General features: G+C 40.6%; 1 protein-coding gene across 2 annotated transcripts in view; it reads right to left on the bottom strand.

The window, feature by feature from the left end:
* EDIL3 (EGF like repeats and discoidin domains 3) overlaps nt 1–23653 on the bottom strand; it is a 1054696-nt gene that overhangs the window by 607016 nt on the left and 424027 nt on the right. The window contains exon 3 of one of the 2 annotated variants that reach the window (XM_073678987.1): nt 9836–9964. The exons of the other annotated variant lie outside the window; for it this stretch is intronic. Within the exon in view, the coding sequence (XP_073535088.1) occupies nt 9836–9964 (129 nt within the window). The remainder of the gene's footprint in view (nt 1–9835; nt 9965–23653) is intronic. 2 annotated transcript variants of the gene reach the window in all.

The raw sequence follows: 23653 nt of genomic DNA, 5'->3' as shown, positions 1-23653 counted from the left end.
TGGCCAAAAAGTTCAATTTTGGTTTCATCGCTCCAAATTACCTTGCACCAGAAGTTTTGAGGCTTGTCTCTGTGCTGTTTGGTGTATTGTAGGCGAGATACTTTGTGGCATTTGCGCAGTAATGGCTTTCTTCTGGTGACTCAACCATGCAGCCCATTTTTTTTCAAGTGCCTTCTTATTGTGCATCTTGAAATAGCCACACCACTACTTTTCAGAGAGTCCTGAATTTCAGCTGATGTTATTTGTGGGTTTTTCTTTGCATCCCGAACAATTTTCCTGGCAGTAGTGGCCGAAACTTTTGTTGGTCTACCTGACCGTGGTTTGCTTTTTACAGAGCCCCTGAATTTCCATTTGCTAGTCACAGTTTGAACGCTGCTGACTGGCATTATCAATTCCTTGGATATTTTTTTGTATCCCTTTCCTATGTTATACAGTTCAACTACCTTTTCCCGGAGAACTGTTAACAATTCTTTTGCTTTCCCCATCACTCACAATCCAGAAACATCAGAGGCTGGATAAAAGATGCAAGAGTCTGTCTGAATCCCAGAAACTCACTCAGCTTTGATGCACACACACTGATTACAAGCAAACAGGTCACAGGTGAGGATGTTACCTTTAGTAGCCATTCATAGAATCATAGAATGGTAGAGTAGGAAGGTACTTCCTGGGTCACCTGGTCCAACCCCCTGCTCAAAGCAGCATTCACTAAATCATCCCAGACAGATATCTGTCCAGCCTCTGTTTGAAGACGTCCATTGAAGGCGAACTCACCACCTCTCGTGGCAGCCTGTTCCACTCATTGATCAACCTAACTGTCCAAAAGTTTTTTCTACTATCTAATCTGTGTCTCCTCCCATTCAGTTTCATCCCATTGCTTCTAGTCTTTCCTTGTGCAAATGAGAATAAAGTTGATCCTTCTACAATGTGACAACCCTTCAGATATTTGTAGACAGCTATTAAGTCTCCTCTCAGTCTTCTTTTTTGCAAGCTAAACATTCCCAAATCCTGTAACCGTTCCTCATAGGACATGGTTTGCAGACCGGTCACCATTCTGGTCGCTCTTCTCTGAACTTGCTCCAGTTTGTCGATGTATTTCAAACTCATTTGTGTCACATTCTGTGCATGTTATCAGGTGAAAATCACCAGGGTATGTGAACATTTGATCAGGGTCATTTGGATGTTTTTGGTTGTCATTAAGATTTAAAAAGAGAAAACAAAGTAGTTTGACAATAAATTACTTCACCCAACCAATAACCATGACTGGAGAAATTTTTTTTTTGTTATCATTCATATTCTCTGAAACAAGGCCAAAGAATGAAAAATTCTACCGAGGTATGTAAACTTTTGAGCACAATTGCATATAACCTATTAATATGGGAAAACAACTGCCAGGAGTTTGTATGTTCTCCCCGTGTTTGCATGGGTTTCCTCCGGGTTCTCCGGTTTCCTCCCACACTCCAAAGACTGATAGGAAATCTAGATTATGAGCCCCAATGGAGACAGTGATGATAATGTCTGTAAAGCGCTGTGGAATTAATGGCACTATACAAGTGAGTAAAATAAATGAAATAATAAATACAGGTAACAGAAATATTAATCTAGTATTACCTGTATGCCTCATATTAATGGTCTTGTTTTGTGAAATCTTATGTTTTATCTTTATGGTAATGATCCCTTGAGCGTGTAAGGAATGATCCCTTGGGCCTGTAAGGAATCCACGCCTCCTCTCTTTATTTTAATAGCACCCCCCTCCTCTGCACGTCACAGTGTCCTGTGATGTGCACTTGCGGTGCTGTAATCCTGCGTCTGCACGTTGAACTCCCACCACAATTCTCCCTTCTATGGGAGAAAGTCTCAGTGACTTTATGGCAACTGCACAGAAGATCACAGAATATACTAGTCTGTGATCTTCTGCGCAGACGCCGTTGAGTCTCGGAGACTCGTAGGAGGGAGTGAAGAATCTTGGAGGGAGTTCAACACGCAGACGCGGGATTACAACACCGCAACTGCACATCACAGGACACTGTGACGTGCAGAGGAGGGGGGTGCTATTAAAATAAAAAGGATAGGCGAGGATTCCTTACAGGCCCGGGGCACTCAAGGAATCATTACCATAAAGATAAAACATAAGTTTTCACAAAACAAGACCATTAATATGATGCATACATGTAGGACTAGATTAACATTTCAATCACCTGTATGCCCATATTAATAGGTTATAGACATCCCAGGGGTTGACAGATTCCCTTCAAAATCAGCAAAAAATCTTCAAGAGGTTATTCTTTTATGTTGTAAAAATCTGATGTGTATTTGTAGCAGAATCCACAGCAGAAGTCTGTGGCTGATTCTCTAGTACCTGGCATATCATTTGTTGAAGCAATTTTTCTCCAAAAATAGGCAGTATATGATGGCAAAGAGGCTTTTAAAACTATGGCAGGTGGATTGGGGGTGATTTTTCAGAGTGGTATGCAAATTTACACATTTGTCAATTCCTAGACAACAAGGAGACATTAGCCTTGCTTGCATGACTTTTACTGAGTCTTTTGTTCCAGTTGGTTTTCCAAGAAGGAATGCTTTTTCCATAAACCTCAATTAATACTTTGAAGCAAGAGTTAGTTTGCATTTACTTGTGTCTGATTAGAGAAACAATTATTCTTGGGCTGCTCACTGCCTGTTATTGATTCTTTGGAGAGGAGGTAATGAGGTGTAGGTTTACACAAGTAAACAGTGTACAGTGTGAAAGAAGTGGGTATGAAAACTTTCACAAACTAATGTCAGGCTATTTCATTGTTTGGAAATGCAAGGTCTAATTAACAGTTCTATTTCTATTCTTTGTCTTACAGCACCAGAGTAAGGCATTTGTGCATGCGAGATAGCACGCTTTATTGGCAATGAATAATTTGGCAGCATCCTGTTCCCATAGTATCTTTGCTGCAGGGAATAACAACCCAAAGGCAAACTGTAATAATCTCTGCTTCCCTGGCTCCTCACCTTATGAATCTTAAATGATTATCACTGTCATCTGTGCATACTTCTTTCTAATGTGACAAGAATACAGGGAACATAAACACCCACCAAAAAGGATATAAATAAAGGCAAATGGTAGTCATGAGAACAAATAAAGTAGACATGTTCCGGAGAAATATTGTGGATTGAAACAAATTAAAAGTCAAAAAGATGAGTAATCTATAACAGAGACGTGATCCTCTGGTGACAGGATAAGAGAGGTAGATGAATTATTGGGTACGTTACAAGGACTCCCAAAGGCTATGGACATCTTTGACATGGAAAAAAAATATATTTTTTCCTTATGTTATTGGTTACCTTTAGTTAATAATACTGCACAAAGATTCAATAAACAATCTTCTCTTCTTCGTTCATTTTCATCCCTTTTTACATATATTGCAGCCTGATACAATTTTCAATTTTTTTTCTCTTGTGGAAGTGTCTCTCCAGTAATATAGATTAGATGTGAGCTTTTTGTGTATCCATGGTGCTGCTGTCTTCACTGCTCATATACTCATATATTAGTACACTCTTTGTGTGCACTTATTCCATGTGCTATCCTCCTTTTTTCTTCTATAAACTATTTTCTCTGCCCTCCCTGAGATACTTGATACTTTCTTCCCTCTCCATATTGTGAAAATCTGCGTACATCTCTCTCCCCCACTTACTACTATTTCTAATTCTGGGTGCAGACATGGGATATGAAAAATTTGCCCAGTCATGTCCATAAATTGCTGGCTTCATGTGCTAGTCTGCATAGTGAATGGGCGCAGGAGCTACCCACTATTTCCATCCACTAGTCTGGTCCCTTATAGGAGAAGAGTGTTTTTTACATGGACCTGAGCTGTGTGTGGAAAATTGCTGATGTGCACTGGCTCACAGATTGGGCTAGTGTGCTGTTTAATTCACACACAGACAGCACACTGACACTGAGAATATAGTCAGCTATGTTGAAAATGCAGAATCTTACATTGCATGAGACTTTAAAGTATTTTTTTTATCCACGATTTATGATATAATGTCATGCAAATTAGTCCTGCACTTTTTTTTATTATACTGTGACATCATTGCCTTTAATAAAATTGTGAATTTAAAGGATTAGTCACTGTGTGTATTTTATCTGTAATCCACCATCACTGTATTGATCATCTCTGTACTGTGATATCATTGTGTTTTTCTGTACTATTATTTCACAGTTATTTCTACCTGGGCTGTGATCTCTCTGCTTATAATTTATGGGAATTGGATGTTTCGCCCCCAGCAGTTCGCCCCCAGCAATTCTCCCCCGGGTACATTTCACCCCCACACATTTCGTCCCCAGCATTTGGCCTCCGGGATGTTTTGCCCCCGCACATTTCATCCCGCACATATCGCCCCCAGTTCGCCCCCGGATGTTTCGCTCCCAGCAGTTCGCCAAACATCCAGGGGCGAAACGTCCGGGGGTGAAATGTGCGGGGGCGAATCTTCCTGTGGGCGAAATGATAGGGTGAAATGATAGGGGCGAAATGTGCAGGGGGCGAAATGTACCTGCGGGCGAACTGATGGGGGCAAATTGCTGGGGGCGAAACTTCCTATAACCATAATTTATATACTGTGATGTCACTGTTTATTATACCTGCAGTATACTTTATCATAACTGTGTTCATTATCTCTGTACTGTGACTTCATGAGGTTTATGATCCCAATGGTGGGATATCACTGGGTGCATTATCTATATTTATTTTAATACTTTAAAAATAATTTCTGAGTAGTTACATCACTGTTTTCATTTTGAGAGCCATAAGTATGTGCAGTATAAAGGTCGCAGTTGTGCCAGTACCATAACTTGCATGTAATTTTAAGACCCTGTAAGAGATTTTTATTATTTCTTATAATTAAATACTCAGTTGAGAAATACTGTAAAATTAAATTTGTAACTAGAAGTAAAATTTACAGTATATTTCTGAGCATATTGCACTTTAACCGCATTTTATTATTGCTTTTAATGATGACTGTGACGCATTCTCCCCATTTAGAGGACGTAAGGTTTCTTCATCATCATAATCATCATCATTGTGCTTCTTAACTGTAAGAGCAAAGAGACTATTTCTTTCTTGACAATATAATATTATCAGTCATATGAGTACATTGATTTAAGTGGATTTTACCTAGAAACTTGATTCACAGAAAACTTATTCTCTGCAAATTGAATGTTTCCTGTTAGGCTACGGAGATCTCTCAAGACCCCAGAGCTCAATAAATGTAACATAAAAAGAAAATAATATTAATAATATTCATCTTACCTCTCACCAGTCCCGGAATCCCTCATTCCTTTACTGCCTGATGCCCCACCCTTCAGTCCTTAGGGGGCGCACTGTGACTTCCCAGTCCTTGGGGGGCGCACTGTGACTTCCCAGGGCTGGTTGGGGTCAGAAGTCCTGGCCTAGAAAGAAGACACTAGTGCGCAACTACAGAAAGAAGAGGCCTTGAGGAGTGGGCAGCAGGCACCGGAAGAAATGGGTGTTCCGGGACAGGTAAGAAGTAACTATACATCTGGCAGCCATTTTACTAAATTAATACAGAGCAAATTACAAAAATATCTGTATTCTCAAGAATACAAATTTTTGTAAAATTTGTGTAGAATTCAAGTCCACTCCAATAAATTTGTTGTATTTTCTATTTAGAGTCGGGAAGGAATTTTTCACTTATTTTGGGGCTAGCAGTTTTTTTACTCATGTGTGAGTTTTGCCTTCTTCCAAAGAAACACTTCTGGTTTAGTGGTTGTACTAAATGGATCTATGTCTTTTTTTAACCTTATTAAAAGGAATCTGTCACAAGGTTTTGCTACCTAATCTGAGAGCAGTAAATGTGGAATCTGAGAGCAGTAAATGTGGAGACAGATACCTTGATTCTAGTGATGTATTACTTACTATGCTACTTGCTGTCATTTTTATAAGATTACTGTTTTATCAGCAGGAGATTATCCCTGGAGGTCTAGTAAATCTGCTACCATGTAGTCCTCCATATTCATGAGCTCGGTATAACTCCCACCCCCACCACTGAGTGGCAATTTTCTGCCTATGCACAGTCTACACAGAAAGCAGCCAATCAGTGGTGTGGACGGGGTTATACTGACCTCAGCACTCAGAGAACTGCTAGATCTGCAGCAGAGAAATCAGTTTTTAATCAAAACTGCAGCATCCAGTAAAGTATGTGTTGCATCTCTGGAATCAGGGTCTCTGCCCCTACATCATGCTGCTCTCAGATGTGGTAGCAAAAACCTGCTGAGAGATTTTCTTAACTATGAAACATCAGACTAAGGACATCTTGGAGAAGAAGTATTGAGCTTAACGTTATCTAACTATATAGTAGTGAAAAATAAGAACAACTGAGAACAAAAAAAGAACCCAGTCTAAATCTGAATACAACATTTTATGTCACTTCACAATTTACTCCTGTTCAGGGACCTCTTCTTGCTGACAGTTTCCATTATTTAGTCTTATATTTATTGTAATGTTTCAATGATTTATTATTGCTTGCTTTTGGCACCTGCCCATGACTGTGTGCCTGCCTGTAAGCGATCTGGAAAACTCAAATTAATGCTGTCACTCATTATATGAAATGTAGGCAGCACATGCGTTTAATATAAAGATTTATATCAAACAGTAGTGACTAGATTAGAAATGTTTTATAATACAAGTATTAGGCAGGTAAAAGGGTAGAATGAACATACTATATAAAAAGTTATGTATTTTTTTTTTCAAACACTAAAATTATAAGGGTGGAACTGCAAAAGTTACTCTGCTAAATATATAGTAAGATTGAAATCAATGTGCTGTATATTCAGTAATATCTCACAAAGGTCCAGTGGTGGAAGGAAAATCATCAAAAACATGGCAGCAATCAATAAAAAAGACACATGCAGCATCTGATGCTTGCAATTTTCTTTACAGTAAGAAGCGCCTGTGAATAATAGAAATAACAGCTCCTTACACAGAATCATTATTGTCAGTAGTGATGATCGAGCATGCTCGTTTCTCGAGATTTACGAGCATGCTCGGGCGAGCACCTATTATCTTCAGTGTGCTCGGGGGTTAAGTTTTCGTCGCTCCGTGAACATGATTTGCGACTGTTTGACAGCTTTAATACATGTGAGGAATGCTGGAAAAACAGGCATTCCTCACATGTATTAAAGCTATCAAGAACATACAAATTTCTTGCAGATATTGTCCTTGATGGGATTTGAAACCAGAATCCCAGCGCTGCAAAGCAACAGTGCTAACCACTGTGTGGGATCCTACTGTATATAGGGTGCTGTGTAGGGGCTCATACTTTAATTAGGAAGCTGTGTGTGGGCTCATAGTGCATATTAGGGGTGCTATGCGTGGGATCATACTGTATATAGGGGGCTGTGTAGGGGCTCATGCTGTATATAGGGGGACTGTGTTGATTCATACTGTATATAAGGGGTGCAATGTGTGGGATCATACTGTATATAGGGTGCATTGTGGCAGCTCATGCTGTATATAGGGGGCAGTATGTGGGCTCATACTGTAATTAGGAGGCTGTGTGTGGGCTCATACGGCATATTAGGGGTGCTATGTGTGGGATCATACAGTATATAAGGGCTGTGTTGGGGCTCATGCTGTATATAGGGGGGCTGTGTGTGGGCTCATACTGTAATTAGGAGGCTGTGTGTGGGCTCATATTGTATATTGGTGGTGGGCTCGCATGTGGCTTAGTGACTAGACCTTGACTTGATGTCATGATGTGCATTGTCAGGACACAACAGCTTCCCAGTGCAGAAATGAAGACTGGCCGCCATGGAGGATGGAAATGGACACTATATTAGGGTAGCACAAATCGAATTGCTAAGCTGCAATATTTACCTTAAAATGAAGCTTATGATATTAATGGTAATATTTGCTGTGACATGAATTGGAAATTTCCTTCTTCCTCCAGGAAACCATATGTTTAAATGTGATCTCATGCTGCTAGTTAAATCTGAAACCTAAGGTGATCTGTCAGAATATTTTACTCTTGCATTCAGGTTAGCTTCTTTTTTACTAAAAGGCTAAAGCGAAGAATAAACTTTTATACCATATATCTATGTAAAAGTTGTTCTGTGAACATTATTATTGGTGATAAAGGCTTGTCCAGTATTGATACATTGAAGACCACTGTCCAGCTGCCACCAGAAATGATAACAGCTGATTGATGTGGGTGATAGGTGGTCAAACGATAGGCCATCAATATAGGATAGGTCCAAAGGATAGGTCAGTCCTGGATACCCCTTTAATAAATCTATATATGGCATCAGGAAGTCTAATAAAAGGCAAAAAAATCAACCATTACTTACCTGTTACAGCCCGGTCAGTATTTGCTAATTACTGGAGCAATGGCTATGTATCCATGTGATTGCTGCAGCCGATAATTGGCTTCATCGATCACATATTGCATATGTTAGCATCACCATTAAAGTAAATCTGTCAACATGTTTTTTGTTACCCCATCTGAGAGCAGCATGATGTACGGCAGAGACCTTGATTTTAGTGATGTATCACTTACTTTACTAGGTGGTGCAGTATTGATTAAAAACAGTTTTCTCTACAATCACTTTGAAGCTTTTCATCGCCAATGGACATGTTGGATATTATTCAGTAAGGGGAATGACCTGGCAGTCTGGTTGTCAGAAAATAATACTTAAAATAGAATGTTGTAGTAGATGTGGTCTCCTCTGAAGTGCTGGTTCACTCCCACCCATCTCCTTCTCATTCCCATTCTTTCTCTTTCCGCCCTCCTTTCTTCTTTACATTCTTCTAGCACACACATAATTATGTGGTTCATGTAAGAGCTTATAGTAATACCTCATCAAGCTGTTTATAATGTTTAACGATAAATTAATATTAACAACCATCAACATTTTGATTGTTATTATTGAACGTAATTGGAATGTTCTGTTTTCATATCAATGTTGTTAAAACACAATAAAAATATTTAAAGTAAAAAAAAAACAGTTTTCTCTGCTGTAGATCTAACAGTTCTCTGAATGGGGAGCCTGGTATAATCCTGTCCCCTTCACTGATTGGCTGCTTTTTGAGTACACTGTGCATAAGCAGAAAACTGCCACTCAGTGGTGGTGTGGGAGTTATACCGAGTTCATACTGTATATAGAGGCTATGTGGGGGCTCATACTGTATATGGGGGCTATGTGGGGGCTCATACTGGTTGCACTACCTGGCGGCAGGTCAAGGAGTCCTCTAGTAACAAGATTTTCATGATTAAACAATGATTTTTGATTTTATAAAAACTACACTAAGCAGCCCAGTAAGTGACACATCACTGGAATCAGGGTCCCTGCCCCTACATCATGCTGCTCTCAGTTAGGTAGAAAAAACCTTGTGACATATTCCATGTAAGCTCAATAATTTGCTGCAGCAGTCTTGTGGATGTACGCAACATGATTGCTCCACGAAACCTAACCAAGTTTCTGGGTACAACCATATAATCGGAACTGAATTCATCAGTTATGAAAGAAAAAATAACTATGACTTAACATATACAGTAATTTGATAGGTAATATACTACATATGAAAACTGCAATTCGCTTTATTTAAAAATTCCCTGGTTTTGCACCCAAAAAACTCACTCCAAAGTGTCAGCCACTAGGTGTCTCCCTTCTGTTTTACTTGCTGTCCACTGACTGTTAAGTGTAATCCAAATTGAAAAGCAAAATTCTAATAAGATCAGGTTTTACTTAAAAAGAAATGAACAAAAATGCAGCAAAAAAGTTACAAACTGATAATAATTATATTTGATCAACATAAAATGATTCCATAGGACTCCTTACTATGCTGACAGTGGATTCCATTAAAGCCACGAGGACATTTGCAGACGTATCCAATAAATGTATCACCGCGATATGCTTCACTGATTTCACAGAATCCACCATTATGGCAGGGGTTTGGATGGCAAGGATCTAAAACAAACAAGGTAAAAAGGTTACAATAAAATCCAGTGATCAGGTTGATAAATGCCTTTTAAAACTTGTGTGTTAAAAAACTTTATCTAAATATTGTAAATCAGAGCTATAAATGATTTATTTGCTCCTGATGAATTCCAATCACAAAAATTAAAAAGAAAAAGAAAACTTTAATATTGGCTGAAATTTTATGTGTAATTAATCCAACCAAGCCAACAAAGCTAATGATTTTTTCATATGATCATTATCTGCCAGTTATATATTTGTTTGCTTTGGATTTTTTTTACTAGCTCATATTTTAGACAATGCCTGTACTGGTTTCAAAGGGAATGTATCAGCGGGTTTTTGCTATCTAATCTGACAGCACCATGAGATTGGGACATAGACCCTGATTCTATTGATGATCACTTAGTTTACTGGGTGCAGCAGTTATGTAGAGCTGTGTATAACCCCACACACACCACAGCTTTTTGTGTACATTGTATAGTGACAGAGAGCTGGTAATCAGTGCTGGGGCCATGGTTGAACTCAGATGCACGAGGCAAGTTGTCCTCTAGTGATAATCTCCTGGTGATAAAACACTGTATTGAAACAGCAAAACACAGCCTAGTAAGTGACACATCCCAGTAATCAGGGTCTCTGCTCTTACATTATGCTACTCTCAGATTACATAAAAACCTGCTGACAGATTCCCTTCAATAATCTCAAAACCCATTTTTTAATGGCACCTTGGCCTCGCTTTTTAGCTCTCTCCTGGTTCTACTCTTTTTTGGCCTTTTTGGGCCATTCAAGAGTCCATATACAGGGATAACTTGAAGCTTATGGGCACAATGCAATATTTATAACAAGGACTTCTTATGGGACAGAGGATCATGTCCGCGAATGACTACTTACCTCTGTACCCTCTATAGCTATAGACCACTGAGCTCAAACTTGATACAAAATTTCTATAAATCTCAAACAACTCATAATTTATTTTGTTTATGATGATATGCTCAAAGCACTATAACACATTACCCCACATTATCATAATCCATAGACCAAGATAGGTCTCACTGCATAGTATTCGGGTCTGAAAAGTAATTCTGAATTCTGTATTTTTAAGGTGTCATATTTAAGAACATGTGCAAAACAACCAAGATCGACCTAAAATGAAATGAAATAGGACCAATAGAAACGATTGTACATTTATATAAAAAAAAAATCAGAATTTGAACTTTTAGAAAATGTGACTAATCTTTCATTAAAAAGTCAAACTTATCTTAGTTATGATCAACAATAAAAAGTTACTAATAGTGAAATAAACCACAAACAGGAAAGAGATAAAAAATCTCAATAGCAGAGAAAACTTGCATTGTTCTCCATTGTAATGAGCTTTTCAGCTGTCATCCAAGCTATTGAAGTATTTCCTTGGGCTTCATGTATATAGTTTATTTTTAGTTTCATAAAGTATATTGCGCACTGGCTGAAATATCATGCAAAGTGGATTAAAAGAAATCATAATGTTAACTGAATAGACTATACAATAGTGACACTCATTATATACTTCTGTAGGGCTTCTCAATGGGATAAGGAGAGCCTATGAATGAAAAATGCATCAGTATATTCTATATAGACTAACCACTAATAATAGCTTATTGTTCCTGCACATTAGGTTATAATTATGAACAGTTCCGACAGGTGTGTCCATCCAACAGTATATAGATATGAGATGAAGACCTTGCATGTAGCATATTACATGGTGATGGCAAAAAGTAATGTTTTAGTTAAAAAAGTGGAAAATATCAAAATATATACTGTGGTAAGATGACTCACTCAGTCGCTTCCAGAAGTAGACTGAGGAACCAAGTTTTCTCTGCAGGTTTTATTATATGGCATAAAGCCCTGCAACTCCAGCAAAAATACTGGCAAAATGACAAAACAAAAAATAAACGATAGCACAGTCCATATGTGTGTGGAATTTGTCCACACAGGGTGTAATCCCAGCCTTCAGATCCGTCCTGAGCTAAAGCTTTCCAAGTCTGGAGACATTGCCTCTCCAGACCACAACACAGAAAAAAAAAACAGGACTGAACACTTAAACCATTCTCAGCCACACCCTGAGGGGAGGTATGGTGAATGAAGTGCCTTCCATCTCTATGTTTGAATTCCGCACTAAACAACATCGGGATCAGTGTAATCTGGAGTCTGGAGATAATCATGAGGTCTGATAAAATGGTAAGCCCAAGAGGTAGTTGTTTAGCTGTAAGTTCATTTGATTAAGGCCGCAGTCAGACACCCTTTAAAAGAGTTAAGCCTCAGCATATAACATGCTGGCAGAAATTCAGTAGGTCTCAGTTCACACAGGAGAGCAACCTGAGTGACACATACCTCCCCTCATATATCACACCAGTGACTCTGTTACAATACATACATATACACATATATTTCTGCCCATTATATCACCTGTATCATCCATTGTTCAGTTTTCTGTTTTGCAGGTCTCATGATTAATTTTCAGCTAGTCCTTACCCACTAGCTCAGGGACAAATGAAAATTAAACATGAGACCTGCAAAACAGATAACTGAACAATGGATGATACAAGTGATATAATGGACAGAAATAGTGTTATTCCAAATGTACACACACAGGACATCTAATTCTAAAAAGTCAACTGAAATGATAGATATACACATTAATATAATGCTAATCGTTTTAACGTTATCTTTCACTTTGCTTTTTAAAAGGTAGGAAATATGATTAAAAATAGCAGCTTTGCTTGCATATATTTTGATCTTCCATGACTATAATGTAGTGGTATCTTAATTATTGTATTTAGTGCCACATCAATCAAATTTGTCACCAAGGTCCCATTGGTGGGTTTCAGGTAGCCGGGGCTTGGGATATTGGCATTTCATAATGTCACAGCAATCTCTGAGTACTGAAAAGACATGATTGTGAATATTGCTCAGCCTGACTTTTCTAATATGTGTTCCTGAGACAAAATGTCTAAACCACCAAACACAAATCATTCAGATACACAATGTCATTTTCAATGTCCCATAAGTCTTCATTAAAAAACTGACCTAAGCCTGTTAAGATTTCCAGTGCTATGATTGTCTGGAGGTATACCTCCTGCTTGGAGGTAAATGGGATAACAACTGCATTACCTTGAATTCACTGTTACATCGACAGAAGCAGAATCCAAAAGCGTGATCTGAAAGGCAGCTTAAAGGAAACAGAATCCCCATTGGCTGACTTTAAATACCCTTTTCTAGCACCCTGCCCGAAAGTTGTGTCTATACTGACAAATCTACTTATCCTGATGGACTTTTAACCTTATTTGACCCAATATTGGTTGTTTGAATTCCGCACTAAACAATATCAGGATCAGTGTAATCTGGAGTCTGGAGATAATCATGAGGTCTGATAAAATGGTAAGCCCAAGAGGTAGTTGTTTAGCTGTAAGTTCATTTGATTAAGGGCGTAGTCAGACGGCCATATAAATCTGGGTGCGATCGTAACCCTGTGCATGGAGTGGCTGGCGGCTCTCCTGACCTGAGCATGACAGCTGCATAGAAGTACATGAAGCTCTCTGGTCAGGAGAGCTGCCAGCCTGTACGTGCAGTGTGTTCCAATCTTGCTCCGATTTATACGGGAAAAAGTGTGTTCCATCTGTATAATTTCATTAGGTCACATATGCATCACTTCATAATACTTCATATACAGTTCATTTGCATCAACTCATTAAGTACCATAAGTTATAATTCATTATGTACCATACACATCATCTCATTATACATCTATCTTCTCCATAACATCCGGACATAAGCCATTCCCACACCGGTGGATTACTACCTCACATCCCTATTAGTATATGGACTGGTGGCTGCATTAGCGCACATTATTAAGTTATATCATTAATCTGAATAGTGGACATAAGGACAACTGAACAATACCTGACATTTCCCGTGTGTGGAACACCACCACAAATACAGCTCTTGGCATTTTTACTATCATTATCACCATCACAACTGTTCCTCTTTCTCCCCTAGACAGGCTACCACTTTGAGACAGGCTTTGGGACCTTGCTCCTGATCACTGCTATATCTTTTTCTGATCTTATCATTCTATGTAGACAAAAATGTGTTTCTTTGATTGGATTCAACACTCAAAAATTACAGCTACTTAAAATACAGACAGAAGCACCACTTGATAAACGGATATATAATCATTGTATCCTATACTGTATGGGAAATCTTTTTTCAAACCACATGATTTTGTTTGATATGTATATATGTATATATTAGTCACCAATTATTATTATTTTTCATGTATTTTGCACAATTCTGATGAAGGTCTGTTAAGACCAAAACGTTAACAACTAAATGCAATCTTGATGTAAAGAATGGACATAAAGATTGCATGCCGATGACAATATGGATCTAAATCATCTGTTTTTCTGGATGAAAGAAAATAATGATTTTTCATACACTTGACTGAACACAGACAAAAGGAAGAGTCAACTGCTGCATAGAAATACATGCTGTCCTGCTCAGGTCGGGAGAGCCGGCGGCCAGTCTGAGCATTGCAATGCGATCCTTGTCTGAGTTATACAGCCGTTTGACTCTTCTCTAAAATGTAATTTTTGTAGCAACAGAGTATTAGGTTGATATAATGAGATGTGGACATTATTATTGCGCACTAAACTGGAATGAGAGTAGAATTAAAAGGATTGTCTGGTCTTACGCTACAAGTATGCAGTCATTCCATGTGACTGCAGACTTGTGAATCCTCACATGGCACGCACTACGTGCTGTGATAATTCGCCAGTGCCCGGAGTGGGCGGTCATGTTGCCACAAGTATAATACATAATCCCGGCCACATTCTGACTAGATGGGCACGACCTCGCTCAATGCAGGTGTTTTGAATGAGACTGGAAACTGTTTGGTCAGATTGTGGCAGCGAGTATGGAAATTGCATACTTGCGGTCACAGGACCGTCCACTCCCAGCACTGACACCGGAGAATCCTCACAACGTGCAGTGTGCGCGGTGTGAGAATTCACTAGTCTTGATTATTGGACCATTTAAACATAGCAGTTATCAGCTGACGACTTCTTGTTCATTGGTTAATTGCACATATCATAAGCAAAGATTAATTGTTGGAGCAGCTGTAATGGTAAACAAGGTGTGTGCTGCCAACAATTTGCAAACTGCATGGGAGGCAAATGATAGTGCTATCATTTTAAAGAGTGTATGCCTCAATATAGTTTGTATGGATTTATGTAATAGAGCCATTGATGGATCACCAATCAAATTGTTTTATCAGCGATCAGTGCACATTATTAATAGAATTGACCTAAAGATTTAACCTTTGAGATGGAGCTCCTGCACTTTTGTGAACACATGACTCAAGAGACAGAGATATCTACTGAGTATATGTATTTGCTATATTTTTAACCCTGTGCTTCATTTAATTTATTTCTATGTGGTAGGACTGACTTTGAGTAATATGTTCATGCTGAACTTTCCTCCCATTTCTCATCTAAATCTCTCTTAGACAACCAACAATCCGGCTTCTGTCCTACCATTCCACCAAAACTGCCCTTACCAAAATTACTAATGATTTACTTACAGCCAAAGCTAAAAGACAATTCTCCATACTCCTCCTTCTAGACCTGTTCTCTGCCTTTGACACAGTTGACCACTGCCTCCTACTACAGATTCTCTCTTACTTTGGTGTCAAAGACCTTGCCCTATCCTGGATCTCCTCATACCTTTCCAACTGCACTTTTATCGTCTCCCACTCCCACACTACCTCCTCATCCCGCCCTCTCTCTGTTGGAGTCCCGCAAGGCTCAGTCCTTGGACCCCTACTCTTTTCCATCTATATCCTTGGCCTGTGACAGCTCATAAAGTCCCACGGTTTCCAGTACCACCTGTCCGCTGACGACACCCAGATCTACCGTTTTGGCCCAGACGTCACCTCTCTGCTGTCCAGAATCCCAGCATGTCTATCAGCCATATCCTCCTTCTTCTCCTCTCGCGTCCTCAAACTCAATGTGGACAAATCTGAACTCATCATCTTTCCTCCATCTCGCGTATCTTCCCCATCTGATTTATCTATCACAATAAATGACATCACTCTTTCCCCTGTACCAAAAATCCGCTGCCTAGGTGTAACCCTCGACTCTGCCCTGTCCTTCAAACCACACATCCAAGCTCTCGCCACCTCCTGTCGCCTCCAACTCAAAAAAACTTCCAGAATCTGTCCTTTCCTCAACCCTCAATCTACTAAACTGCTTGTGCATGCCCTCATCATCTCCCGCTTTGACTACTGCAACATCCTCCTCTGTGGCCTACCTGCTAACACTCTTGCATCTCTCCAGTCTGTACTTAACTCTGCTGCCCGACTAGTTCATCTCTCTCCTCACTACTCCTCTGCTACCCCCCTTTGCAAATCTCTTCACTGGCTCCCAATTGCCTAGTGTATCCAGTTCAATCTACTAACACTGACCTACAAAACCATCCATAACCTTTCTCCTCCATACATCTCTGAACTAATCTCCCGATATATTCCCTCACGTAATCTCCGGTCCTCACAAGACCACCTCCTATCCTCCACATTTATTCGTTCCTCACCCAATCACCTCCAAGACTTCTCCCAAATATCCCCCATCCACTGGAATTCTGTGCCTCAACACGTCCGATTATCTGCCACATCCGAATCTTTCAGACAGAACAAGAAAACCCATCTCTTCAAGAAAGCTTACAACCTGCAATGACCACGCTGCAGCCTCACCACCACCAGAGCTGCTGCTTTAACAACACCAGACCTGTGCCTCACCAACACCAGAGCTGCTGCAATCCCCCACCAGTCTCCTTCCTCATAATCCAGTAGAATGTAAGCCCGCAACGGCAGGGTCCTCTTCCTTCTGTACCAGTCTATCATTGTTAGTTTTGTTTACTGTAAGTGATATCTGTATTTTGTATGCAACCCCTTCTTATGTACCGCACCATGGAATCAATGGCGCTATATAAATAAATAATAATAATAATAATAATAAATAATAATTAGAGTTTGTCATATTTCAATGTCCATTTAAAATAGAGTCAAAATTAGCTAAGACTTGGAAGTTTACTTTGAGAATCAAATTAAAAATGTTTTTCTTGTATTAAATAAAAACAAAAGCTTATCTATCGCAAAAATGGGCAAATATCCAATATCTCATTTCAATAGATACATCTCAGGCTGATGGATTATAAAACAAAGACTGTTTTTTGGAAAACATCTCAGAGTAATGGTCCGAATAGTTCATCATGATTAAATCTTCCTCATTACACTCTGATTATTTAATACACGGAACCAAAATATAAAAGACAATGCAGTCTCTAAGATCTGATACATATCAAACTCGTCATAAACGTCTAATGCCAGAAACTGTACAACATATTCACAGTAGCCTCTTATAAACTAAAATAAAAAGTATCAGGAAAAGAAACAATATTGTTGATTTAGAATTTACTATTATAAATATTGTAACAGGGTCACTAGAAATGTATGTGAGGGGACATATGTATCACGAAGGTTGCTGTCTTCCGTGATGTGAAAATCCAGAAGTTTCTCTCCAGAATGTTATGTGCTGAGTAGTTGTAAAAGATGGACGGGACGGCCTCTCAACATATCTCCATCTCAAAGGTGTGGTTCGGCAGGTTAAAGTTTTTTTCTGTATTTGTGTTTAGAGGCAAGTAAGTCTCCAGTCTGGACACCTAGCTATACTATTTCAGAGGAGAATGTTGTGGCAAGTATTAAAGGTCCCCATGGACATTAGTATAATGTTGTCCTAACCCACCAATAACAATAAGTTAGGTCAGCAGTTAGATGTGTACAGGGACAATGGACAACTAATCTTTGGGGGAGATGTAAGTTGGGCGTGTCCATTTTTGGACTGCTGATCACTTTTTTCTTGCGGAGAATAGCCATTGCCAGACATGTCTGACAATAGCTTTCTCACAGAGAACTTGTCCTTCTATTTTTTCTGGTCAGCTTACCAAAAAGTCAAGGGCAGACATTATTTTTTAGGGACATATTTGAAAACAATATAAATTAGTATGATTATAAGAGATCTACGTAAACAGCCCAAAATTCAGCGGCATTCACTGCAAGTTGTATAATGATGATAATTACAGTCATGATAATCTGTATAAATTTCTTCGGCTTCAGAAAAATAGCATAAAAATTTTTTTTTGGACAGGGCCCAAAAGTGCCCTATTTCTAGGGACTATCCTGGAATTTCTGGCCAGTTGGCAACTCTGGTGAACGCTGCTGTGTATGGGAGAGACGGCCTAGATGGCTGTCCGAAACCAGATATGGCCGCCGACATGTATCTAATGTGTAAGCCGGCTTAACTTTCACCATTACAATATTTTTCTTGCATGTTAATTTATGTGAGGCTAAATCTGAATCACATTTTGTTACTATAATGCAATATGTGGCATGCAGAGAGGTAAGGTTTGCAAATTGCAGCAGTTAAAAGTGCTTACAGTGTTAATGGCTGCTTGGTGAATGGTCGTTTCATTGCATAATCTCACAGCCATGAATAATGAAAGTGCTTTAAGCTGAAGCATCTTGCAAACTGAAGCGCTTGTCATGTCAGCTTGGTTTTCGGCTGCATTGCTGATGGTTCCTGGCTGAAATGCAGGCACGGCATTGTGAAAATGCACTAAACTGATCCACTGGAGTACCAAGTAATTTCCACTGGGCACCATCTTTTTTTACAATTATCTACCCAAATACAACAGGGCCCCAAAAGTCCAACAGAAATGCCATGATCTATACTTCTGTATAATATTGGGATCAATAGATCCATTTCTGAGCCAATACAATTCTATCCCATAGTATATGTACCTGAGTACTTGTATCTGGCCCTTCCATGCCTTAGATGTCAAAATAATAATAGTAAACCAGGCATCATATTCAGGTAGCAATATACATGAACTTAAATTACTATTCTAGTCAATAGTAAAGGAGAACGATATCACGTTGAACAGGCTGCTCTCGGGAAAATGAGAAGCCTTTTGTGTTCCAAAATAGTTCTTTATTGTGCCAACGCATTTTGGCACCAAATCAGTGTGTTTCTCAAGATAAAAAAACAAGTTACTTGTTTTTATTACCTTCAGAAAAGTGCTAGTCCAGTGCCGAAACGCGTTGGAACAATACAGAACCATTTTGGAACACAAAAAGTTTCACATTTCCCGCAGAGCAGCCTGTCCAACGTGATATCGTCCTCTTCTACCATTAATCATCCGGAAGATTTTCTCCTCCAGCCTCAGGCCCCAGGGGCAGTTACATATTTCTACAGATGTTGTTCCTTCACACAACACCGCCAGGTAACCGCATACTCCTGCCTTTCCCAATCCTTACCAGGCGATACTGCTCTATATGTGTGCTCTTTTGTCTCCCAAACAGTCCATAGGCTCCTTGCTTTCATAAAGATAATTTGTAATTACCATTTTACCTATGCTGCGTATACAAAATATTCAGGTCCTCAGGAACCATGTTGCTTCTAATGTTTCTAATGCCACATCTGCTTTTTTATCGTGAATACAGTAGACAACAGCAAGAGGAATAAATGTAGTATATGAAAACATGATCCACAGATGACAAAGTCATTTATAATACAGATTCCACATATCAGCCAATCTCACATTTCCAAGGCGATGAATTATGCAAATTGTTTTGAGACTATTAGTGTAACAACTAAAAAAATATATCTCTGTACACAACGGAGAATGATGGGTGATGTATCGACTCTGATGAAACATGACGGTCTAGTAAATATTTAAAAATGTATTTTTCCAGAGTTTGGATAATTAGTCGTTCTTGAAATGCAAATTTAAAGGATGATTACTGTAAAATGGAGATTTTACAAGAAACGCAGAGATGCATTCAATGGTTTGAAGATTTGTTGACAAGGAATGTAATTAAGTTTTATCTATTGATTCATTGACAACAGTCAATTCCATGACACCCAATATGAATATATGTTTCAAACACCTGTCCTTGGTATGACTGGTCACCAGAATTTACATGATAATAAACGGCACAGAAGATACCTATCAGTGTAAAATAACGTAAGAAAAAAGACAGAAATGTAAATTTTCTAATACCTTAATGACAGTGTTAATTAAAAATAAAGTCCTATTATGCATGTACAGATCCTACACACATGTATGTCTCGCCATGGTTTTTTGCAATCAACCTAATGTATGCTATGGAATCTGTAGGGGGCAGAAGGAAGGAAAAATGAATACAGGCTCACATTACACATTGTTTGTAGTCTGTTACCATGGAAACACATACTTCATCATAGGTGCTATATCACTAAAACGTTAGAAGATTTTTAAGAAAGATAATATAGATTTTTTAATTCACCTCTTAGCGACAATTCCATCATGAAGGCATCTATGACAAATATATACATCATGCTGATTGCAATGTACAGCTTCTGTGTCACTGGGATGAACCAGGCTCCTGCTGTAGCTATACGCAGCCAGCCTCCTTCTGTAACTATACACAGCCAGGCTCCTGCTGTAACTATACGCAGCCAGCATCCTTCTGTAACTATACACAGCCAGGCTCCTGCTGTAACTATACACAGCCAGCGTTCTTTTGTTACTATATACAGCCAGGCTCTTGCTGTAACTATACACAGCCAGGCTCCTGCTGTAACTATACACAGCCGGCATCCTTCTGTAACTATACACAGCCAGGCTCCTGCTGTAACTATACACAGCCAGGCTCCTGCTGTAACGATACACAGCCAGGCTCCTGCTGTAACTATACACAGCCAGGCTCCTGCTGTAACTATACACAGCCAGGCTCCTGCTGTAACTATACGCAGCCAGGCTCCTGCTGTAACTATACGCAGCCAGTGTCCTTCTGTAACGATACACAGCCAGGCTCCTGCTGTAACTATACACAGCCAGGCTCCTGCTGTAACTATATATGCCAGGCTCCTGCTGTAACTATACACAGCCAGGCTCCTGCTGTAACTATACACAGCCAAGCTCCTGCTGTAACTATAAACAGCCAGGCTCCTTCTGTAACGATACACAGCCAGGCTCCGGCTGTAACAATACACAGCCAGGCTCCTGCTGTAATGATACAAAGCCAGGCTCCGGCTGTAACAATACACAGCCAGGCTCCTGCTATAACGATACACAGCCAGGCTCCTGCTGTAACGATACACAGCCAGGCTCCTGCTGTAACTATACACAGCCAGGCTCCTGCTGTAACGATACAGAGCCAGGCTCCTGCTGTAACTATACACAGCCAGGGTCCTGCTGTAACTATACAATGCCAGGCTCCTGCTGTAACGATACACAGCCAGGCTCCAGCTGAAACGATACACAGCCAGGCTCCTGCTGTAACAATACACAGCTAGCGTCCTTCTGTAACTATACACAGCCAGGCTCCTGTTGTAACGATACACAGCCAGGCTCCTGCTGTAACTATACACAGCCAGGCTCCTGTATAACGATACACAGCCAGGCTCCTGCTGTAACGATACACAGCCAGGCTCCTGTTGTAACGATACACAGCCAGGCTCCTGCTGTAACTATACACAGCCAGGCTCCTGCTGTAACTATGCGCAGCCAGGCTCCTGCTGTAACAATGCACAGCCAGGCTCCTGCTGTAACGATGCACAGCCAGGCTCCTGCTGTAACGATGCACAGCCAGGCTCCTGCTGTAACGATGCACAGCCAGGCTCCTGCTGTAACGATGCACAGCCAGGCTCCTGCTGTAACGATGCACAGCCAGGCTCCTGCTGGAACTATACACAGCCAGGCTCCTGTATAACGATACACAGCCAGGCTCCTGCTGTAACAATACACAGCCAGGCTCCTGCTGTAACTATACACAGCCAGGCTCCTGCTGTAACTATAAACAGCCAGGCTCCTGCTGTAACTATACACAGCCAGGCTCCTGCTGTAACTATACACAACCAAGCTCCTGCTGTAACTATACACAGCCAGGCACCTGCAGTAACTATAAACAGCCAGGCACATGCAGTAACTATACACAGCCATGTACCTGTGGTAACTATACACAACCAAGCACCTGCTGTAACTTTTCACAACCAGGCACCTGCTGTAACTATACACAACCAAGCACCTGCGGTAACTTTTCACAACCAGGCAGCTGCTGTAACTATACACAGCCATTCTCCTGCAATAACTATACACAGCCAGGCTCCTTCTATAACTAAACACAGAAAGGCTCCTGCTGTAACTATACACAGCCAGGCTCCTGCTGTAAATATACACAGTCAGGCTCCTGCAGTAACGATATACAGCCAGGCTTCTGCTGTACCTATACACAGCCAGGCTCTTGCTGTAACTATACACAGAAAGGCTCCTGCTGTAATTATACACAGCCAGGCTCCTGCTGTAACTATACACAGTCAGGATCCTGCTGTAACTATACACAGCCAGGCTCCTGCTGTAACTATACACAGCCAGTCACCTGCGGTAACTATACACAACCAAGCTCCTGCTGTAACTATACACAGCCAGGCTCCTGCTGTAACTATACAAAACCAGGCACCTGCTGTAACTTTTCACAACCAGGCACCTGCAGTAAGTATACACAACCAGCACCTGTGGTAACTTTTCACAACCAGGCACCTGCAGTAAGTATACACAACCAGGCACCTGCGGTAACTTTTAACAACCAGGCAACTGCTGTAACGATACACAGCCAGGCTCCTGCTGTAACTATACACAGCCAGGCTCCTGCTGTAACTATACACAGGCAGGCTCCTGCTGTAACTATACGCAGCCAGGCTCCTGCTGTAACTATACGCAGCCAGTGTCCTTCTGTAACAATACACAGCCAGGCTCCTGCTGTAACTATACACAGCCAGGCTCCTGCAGTAACTATACACAGCCATTCACCTGCAATAACTATACACAGCCAGGCTCCTGTATAACGATACACAGCCAGGCTCCTGCTGTAACTATACACAGCCAGGCTCCTGCTGTAACTATACACAGCCAGGCTCCTGCTGTAACTATACACAGCTAAGCTCCTGCTGTAACTATAAACAGCCAGGCTCCTGCTGTAACGATACACAGCCAGGCTCCGGCTGTAACGATACACAGCCAGGCTCCTGCTGTAACGATACACAGCCAGGCTCCGGCTGTAACGATACACAGCCAGGCTCCTGCTGTAACGATACACAGCCAGGCTCCTGCTGTAACTATACACAGCCAGGCTCCTGTTGTAACGATACAGAGCCAGGCTCCTGCTGTAACTATACACAGCCAGGGTCCTGCTGTAACTATACACTGCCAGGCTCCTGCTGTAACGATACACAGCCAGGCTCCAGCTGAAACGATACACAGCCAGGCTCCTGCTGTAACGATACACAGCTAGGCTCCTGCTGTAACTATACACAGCTAGCGTCCTTCTGTAACTATACACAGCCAGGCTCCTGTTGTAACGATACACAGCCAGGCTCCTGCTGTAACTATACACAGCCAGGCTCCTGTATAACTATACACAGCCAGGCTCCTGCTGTATCGATACACAGCCAGGCTCCTGTTGTAACGATACACAGCCAGGCTCCTGCTGTTACTATACACAGCCAGGCTCCTGCTGTAACTATGCGCAGCCAGGCTCCTGCTGTAACAATGCAC

This window comes from Phyllobates terribilis, unplaced genomic scaffold (genome assembly GCF_046119375.1).
Source record: "Phyllobates terribilis strain yellow unplaced genomic scaffold, ASM4611937v1 Scaffold_1__5_contigs__length_1240528914, whole genome shotgun sequence".
Taxonomy (NCBI): Eukaryota; Metazoa; Chordata; class Amphibia; order Anura; family Dendrobatidae; genus Phyllobates; species Phyllobates terribilis.
Note: the sequence above shows the minus strand (reverse complement) of the source record. Positions and strands in the feature narration are given on the sequence as shown.